General features: G+C 51.5%; 1 protein-coding gene across 1 annotated transcript; it reads left to right on the top strand.

The window, feature by feature from the left end:
* The first annotated feature begins 5479 nt into the window (after positions 1–5479).
* On the top strand, positions 5480–6831 carry LOC147986626 (uncharacterized). The gene is made up of 2 exons (XM_087544860.1): positions 5480–5808; positions 5960–6831. Exons 1-2 carry the CDS (start codon positions 5537–5539, stop codon positions 6642–6644), a joined length of 957 nt encoding a protein of 318 aa, XP_087400986.1. The 5' UTR covers positions 5480–5536; the 3' UTR covers positions 6645–6831.
* The last annotated feature ends 702 nt before the right edge of the window (positions 6832–7533 follow it).

Raw genomic sequence — 7533 nt, forward strand, 5'->3', positions numbered from 1 at the left:
GACTTTTTCTGGATTGGCGTCGATTCCCCGTTCAGAAACGAGAAAACCGAGTAACTTTCCGCCAGGAACCCCGAATGTGCACTTTGATGGATTAAGCTTGATATCAAACCTTTTGAGGTTGGCAAAAGTTTCAGCAAGGTCAGTCAGCAGGTCAGAACCCTTCCGTGACTTGACCACAAAATCATCCATGTTCTCCTCCACATTCCGATTGATTTGGGTGAGCAAACACTTCTGAATCATCCTCATGAATGTGGCTCCGGCATTCTTGAGGCCGAATGGCATGGTAACATAACAGAAGCACCCGAATGGAGTGATGAAAGCCATTTTGATCTCGTCGGGACCATACAGACGGATCTGATGGTAACCGGAATAGGCATCTAAAAAAGACAGGCGCTCGCATCCCACAGTCGAGTCGACTATCTGGTCGATGCGGGGAAGAGGAAAATGATCTTTCGGGCAGTCCCGATTGATATGTTTAAAGTCAATGCACATGCGAAGTGACTTGTCCTTCTTGGGGACCATGACAACATTGGCGAGCCACTCGGAGTGGTAGATTTCTCGGATCAACTCCGCCGCTAAGAGCCGAGCTACCTCTTCGCCAATGGCCTTTCTCTTCTGGACGGCGGACCGTCGGAGATGTTCCTTGACAGGTTTTACTTTTGAGTCGACTCTTAGGCGGTGCTCAGCCAGCTCCCTGGGAACACCCGGCATGTCAGAGGGCTTCCATGCAAAAATGTCCCAGTTCTCACGGAGGAACTGGATGAGCGCTTCTTCCTATTTGGAGTCGAGTGTTGTCAAGATATGAGTTGGAGCAGCGCTGGGGTCGGTCGGGTGGATGTGAGCTGTCTTCGTATCGCCAGTCGACTGAAAAGCTGACTCTGTAGCGGGCTTCTTGGCTCGCAACAAATCACTCGGGTCTGCAGTCTTCTGGTATTCCTGCAACTCCACCACTGCCATCTGAGCATCGGCGATCTTCGAACCTTTCTGAAAATATTCTTCCGCTTTCTTCTGATTGCCCGTAATAGTGATCACACCTTTGGGGCCAGGCATCTTCAATTTGAGATACACATAACACGGTCGGGCCATGAAGCGTGCATAAGCCGGCCTGCCCAAAATAGCATGGTAGGCACTCTGGAAGTCTACAACTTCAAATGTCAACTTCTCTTTGCGGTAATTCTTGGAATCACCGAAAACCACATCAAGAGCAATCTGGCCGAGTGATTCAGCCTTCTTCCCAGGAATGACCCCATGGAAACTCATGTTGCTGGCACTGAGTCTGGACATCGGAATGCCCATCCCTTTCAACGTCTCAGCATACAATATGTTCAAACCACTGCCACCATCCATCAGGACTTTGGTCAGTCGAGTGCCTTCAACAACTGGGTCGACCACCAAAGCTTGCCTCCCAGGGGTGGCGATGTGTGTTGGGTGGTCGGACTGGTCGAATGTTATTGCAGTCTGAGACCATTTCAGGTAACTAGGTGTCACCGGAGTGACCATATTCACCTCTCGGTTAATAACTTTCAGTCGACTTTTGCTTTCAACATCGGCAAAAATCATCAGAGTGGAATTGACCTGAGGGTATCCGTCGTCACTGTCCTCTTTGTCCTCGACCTTGTCCGACTCCTTTTTCTTACCTTTGGGCTGCTTGCCCTGGAACTGCTGGATCAAGAGTCGACACTGTCGAGTGGTATGTTTCGGGTAAATGAAATTACCCTCTTTATCTTTCTTTGTGTGGACGAGACATGGTAAGTCCAACACATCATTTCCGTCCTGGTCTTTAACCTTTTTGGGGTTCCAAGGCCTTTAGGTTTCCCTTTAAACTTTCCTTGGGTTAAAGCCAAGGCTTCCCCGGGAGCCGCTAGCTCGGCTTTCCGCTTTTGTTTCCGATTGGAATTTCCTCCGGTTTCTTGGGCGACTGACTTGAGCTTGCCACTCCTGAGTCGATCCTCATCTTCACCATTAGCGTACTTGGTGGCAATCTCCATCATCCGATTCAGGGACATATCTCCGGTTCGACCGAATTTCAAATTCAGTTCTCTGTACTTGGCACCTTCCTTGAAGGCACAAACTGCTTGGTGGTCAGACACATTCTCCACCGAGTGATGTAACATGATCCACCTCTGGACATAATCCCTCAAAGTTTCATTCAGCTTCTGCACGCAAGACCGCAGTTCCGTCAGCCCTACCGGTCGCTTGCATGTGCCTTCAAATGTGGTGACGAACACTCGGGAGAGATCTTACCAAGTGTAAATGCTGCTAGGTGCTAACTTGTTCAGCCACGCTCTGGCCGAGCCCTCCAACATGAGAGGCAGGTGCTTCACGGCCACTTCATCATTGCCGCTGCCAATCTGGACGGCCACTCGGTAGTCCTCAAGCCAAGTATCGGGCTTGGACTCACCAGTGAACTTACTGACTCCAGTCGCCAACCTGAAGTTGGGAGGAATCACAGCGGCCCTAATGGCTCTACTAAAGCACTCTGGCCTCGAAACATGTACTCTGCTGCTGGTAGGTGCATCTCTGTCGTGACCTTCTTGGTGAGACCTGTTCCTGTCGACCAAACCTTGGACGAGAATGGATCTCGCGTCAAAGCCTGGCCCTCCGGGGTTGACTGGAATCCTTCGCCCACCACTATGAGGGCGCCTGTCATCCTGCTGGCGAGGCACATACGACCCGCTCCTCGAGGGAGGCGTGGGCACTCGGTGTCGACCGTCACGATCGACTCGGTGATCATACTGCTCATGGTTCCCATACTGGTCACGCCGGTCTCCACGTCCCTCACGCCTCGGGGGCGATCTCGGGCTGTGAGCCGACTGGACTGTGTCCGCGGCAACGGATCTGCTGTGAATCCTGTTCCGCGACTGAGAAACAGTGGAATTCTGATCTCCTGCTGCCCGGAGTAACGCTCTGATCTGCAGCAAGCCTCTGCCAGCCTCCGACTGGGAAGGCTGAATCGACTCCGCTATACGGGCCACAACTGCTAAATTCTGAATCGGAGTTCGATATACCTGCGGGGGCGGGAAGAGTTGACATCGACTGGATTCGGGAACCCGTTGTCGCGCACGCTCGTCGAGTGCTCGCTGGAGATTCTCCAGTCGAGTGCGCTCGGCCAAGTTTGCCAGGCGCGCGTCCTCCAAGGCACGAGCCTCGGGGGTTTCTCCAACGATAGGAGTGTGCAGTGCATCCATGTTCCGGCGGCGAAGTTCTTCTCTCTGCAGCGACGTGAGAGGCTCGGGAAGATACTCCTCATGGAGATGCGACGGGTCGCCTCCACCCGCGCCTCCGTCGGTGCAGGGAAAACCGGGAGGACTGGGCGGTCCATCGACCATCAGAACCTCCGCCGCCGGATCGCTGCTGTCGCACTCGGATGCGGTCTCTGCGGAGCCAGTCGACAGGTCGAACAGGCCATAGAGGGATTCGTCGGGCTCGATTGCCGCGACTTGAGGGGTGGCCGACTGACGTGCCACCGCGTGTCTCACCCACCGCTGAAGTCTCGACCGACCGGAGCGCTTGCGCCAGCGGGAAACGGGGAGGGAGGACAACACAGGAGCCGACCGGTAGGGGGTCGACGGTTGCCACAGGAGAACGCCGCAGACGCACACGCTAAAGTGCGTTGCTCCGCGAACAGGGAGTGCGTCCACGTCGAGCAGAGCCTCCTGGAGCCAAGCAGAGTCGTCGACGATGAACGCGAGAGCGCTGAGACAGATCTCGCGGCCCTCCATCGAAACTCCGCCGAAAACCATGATGATTCGGGTCGGAAAAGGTCGCAACTCCTCCAACAAACGCTAAAACACCTGCCCCACGGTGGGCGCCAACTGTCGTGGTTCTAAGTCTGACAGTAGTGTAGGGGGGTAAGTATGGAGAGGCAAGATCTTAGCTATGGAGAAGTTGTAAGAACTTAAGGTTTACGAGTTCAGGCCCTTCTCGGAGGAAGTAATAGCCCTACGTCTCGGAGCCCGGAGGCGGTCGACTGGATTATGTGAGTACGAATTACAGAGGTGCGACCCTTGTCTCGGAGGAGGGGGGTGGCTTATATAGAGTGCGCCAGGACCCCGGCCAGCCCACGTTATAAAGGGTTCAATGTACATTAAGCAGGGCGTTACTGGTAACGCTAGTAATAAAGTGCTATGATGACCATAAAAGCTACTTAATGACCGACCGTTAGCGTGCGGAGTGACTTTAGGTCTCCTGGCCGTCAAGTGGTTGGATCTTGGTCGAGTGATTGCTTCTTGGTCGAGTGTCTTCGAGTCTGTCGAGTGGAACACCTCCAAGTCGATTGAAAAGTGATTTCTTCTAGAGATGTCCTTGGGTAGGGCAGTTAGGACATGTCCATGACCCTATCCTAGGTACATAGCTTCATCAGCCACCGCTCTTCCCCTCCCGTTGAAGCCAAGCTTGGTGGGATCAACATCGTCAATCGATTAGCCGCTTGGCAGCAACATGGAGACGGATTGCTTCGCTTCCCAGGGCTCCGGAGGCGGAGGTTACGGAAGCAGGGCTGGAGAGCGCCCAGGTAGAGCTTGAGAAGGAGAAGTTTCAATTCTCGAGGCTCATGGCCGGACACGGGAAACGGGTGCCGTCGACTATTTAGATTAGGTATTAATTATACCTCCAAATCCGGACTAGTACCGCTTAGTTGATGTAAATGTAATGAGACCCATCATGTGTTATATGAAATGCAACCATGTTTATATTAAAATTCGCCCGGTTTGCACGAATTTCATCCGGTTGATTCAAACTGTTGTCGAAATGTATTTGGCTAAGCTTGGATGGCGGCATCCCGCATTCGTATCCGCGGACTGGTCCCTTTCTGTCCACGGATGGATGCGGGTGAAAATTTGCGGGTTGTTGGAGGTGCCCTAAGAATTGTAGTTTATTTTTTTCTTGCGTACATGGACGTAAACTATTGCAGTCATGCATTATTCAGCAGTGAGATCACAGTGTCGATCTGCACTGCAAGGAAGATTCCTCCTTGATGGATAGCCCGGTCCCGTTACCTCATTCGTCCGTGGCGCTAACTATGTATCACCCCAAGATTAAGGATCTATCCGGCGTGCTTAAATAGATCCTGAATTAGAGGTAGTGTACTACACAGACCGACCCCAAGATTAAGCATTCATTTTCTATGCGGCAGCCTGCCTGCCACTTGTTGACAGTGCGTGATCACGTTTTTCCTCCTTGTTGCCTGCCTCGCGACATGCATACACCGTGTGTGAAGTGCAGCATGCAGAATATATCTCCGGAGCAACTACCCTTTTGACTTGCATCGTACACACGATTAGAGTATCCGACATTTACAAACCGTCCAATACTAATGGACAAGACGGAAGAAGAAGAATGGAAGGAAAATTCGTAACTTCTGCGGCACCTCTCGCGCGTGCTCTATCAATCTGTCATGGACTACGACCACCGAATTGACTGTGTCCTCTATATATACCTGACGAAGAGAGGACACAAACATAGCTTGTGAGTTCTGACTTCTCACAACCCCATCCATCACAGCGACTAGTCGATAGTCGTCGAGGAAATCGATCTGATGGGGAGGTCGCCGTGCTGCTCCCACGACGCCGGCGTGAAGAAAGGGCCGTGGACGGAGGAGGAGGACAAGACGCTGGTGGAGCACATCCAGAAGCGCGGCGGGAACGTCGGTAGCTGGCGCGGTCTGCCCAAGGCCGCCGGGCTCAACCGCTGCGGCAAGAGCTGCCGCCTCCGGTGGACCAACTACCTCCGCCCCGACATCAAGCGCGGCAACTTCTCCGACGAGGAGGAGCGCCTCATCATCACCCTCCACGCCGGCCTCGGCAACAAGTACGTAGTTCACGTCAAGTCCAACTACTCCACACACATAGCTTAGCCGCCATGCGCCATGCATGGACTGTCAATTTCCTCTAGCTGGACCTTTTGCCATAGTTGTTAGTCTGGAAGTGACTGACATGGATAAATTATTGTTGTATGTTAGGTGGGCGACGATCGCCACGCACCTGGAGGGCCGGACGGATAACGAGATCAAGAACTACTGGAACACGCACATCCGCAAGAAGCTCCTGCGCATGGGCGTCGACCCAGTGACGCACCAGCAGTTGCCACCCGACCAGAGTCACCACCACCTCAACGCCACCTCCATCGCCCACCACCCCGGGGCGCTCCTCTGGGCTGCGGCGGCCGCGAGCCTCGGCAGCCTGGACACCGGCGCCCTCATGCAGGCGCAGCTTCTACAACAGCTTCTCCAGGCCATCGGATCCAACAATGGCACCAGCGGCCTCATCGCCAACCTAGCTGCAGCAAACGCAATGTTGAACTCAAGCGGTAGCATGATTCCGAATCTCTTGCTGGACCAGATGAACTGCCTGCAGCCGGGTTACCTCTGCAACACCTCCAATTTTGCAGAGCAGCACGTGGTGCAGCAGCAGCTGACCAATGATGCCTCTCCAGGAACAAGCTCCTTTGCAGCAGCGGAACAGGCTGATCAGCTCTGCAACACCACAGCTTCATTTGCATCGCATGATGTTGCATCTGCGGGTGACTGGTCGCCCGCGCAGGAGTTCGCTGGCTTGCTGGAGCCCATGATGGAGGTGCCCGATCTGTGCTCTCTGGAAAGTGATTCTTTCTGGAAGGACATACTGGACGACAGCTACCTTTTGTAGATTCCTCGCTGAAACAAATATGTTGTGTATGACAGTTTTGTACAGTGCTAGATCCATCATAGAGATGTAGATGAGATCATAAAATATGCGTTGATTTGTTTATGCGTTGATTGTATTTCTTCCAGTAGATTTGTCAGTCAAGTTGAAAGGTTGTCAATTGCTGATTTAATGTGACTCGTGCTCCTTATCAGTTAAGATGTTGCCACTAATTAAGATGAAAGACAACTGAAACACTTTTGTCGCAATGACCGTGGTGCTTATTAGATAGAATTTGATAATGGTTGGAGCTTAGCAATAGATACTGCAATGGAATGTTATACTAGTTTACACAGCCCATGTTAGCTAATACACAAACGGAGCTAAGGTGCCATAAAAAGCTAAGTAGATTTCATTTTCAATTTTTTTTTCAGGGAACCGGCAGGAACACTACCTTTCCATAATAAGAAAAGGAGGATTTATGTACAGAGGTGACTAGTTTTTTAACAGAGCTAACCGGAACCCTATGTTTCCAGTAATGTATTCACCTTGCATACAGTTTCTTGTAAATACGTTTGTAGCCTTGTAGGGAATGGTTTTAAGTGGTGATGTAGATAAATTGCTATTATATATATGAAATAGAAAAACCACCTTTTGCAAAGACTTGTTTCTGGATTAAAATTTGGTTCATGCTGTTTTTTTCCTGCCGTAGTTTCCTAAAAACAGTTCCACTAAGAATCATATAATTTTTAGCAACTTAATTGACGATTTTGAAGCCAGATTTAGCACAATACCATTTTGAATAGAACAAGACTTAATTATTGGACAATGTTTTACATGATGGCCACAGTCAACATGACATGGCGCATCTGGTTGGACAACCACTAAATGTGTTTGGAAACATAACAAAGAA

The sequence above is a fragment of the Triticum urartu genome, chromosome 2A, assembly GCF_056163025.1.
Source record: "Triticum urartu cultivar PI428250 chromosome 2A, HENAU_Tu73, whole genome shotgun sequence".
Taxonomy (NCBI): Eukaryota; Viridiplantae; Streptophyta; class Magnoliopsida; order Poales; family Poaceae; genus Triticum; species Triticum urartu.

Bases quoted from the DNA above. Each gene is read 5' to 3' on its own strand.
- LOC147986626 (XM_087544860.1), top strand. From the start codon at position 5,537: ATGGGGAGGTCGCCGTGCTGCTCCCACGACGCCGGCGTGAAGAAAGGG. The intron at 5,809-5,959 runs GTACGTAGTTCA...GTTGTATGTTAG, and splicing joins CACGCCGGCCTCGGCAACAA to GTGGGCGACGATCGCCACGC.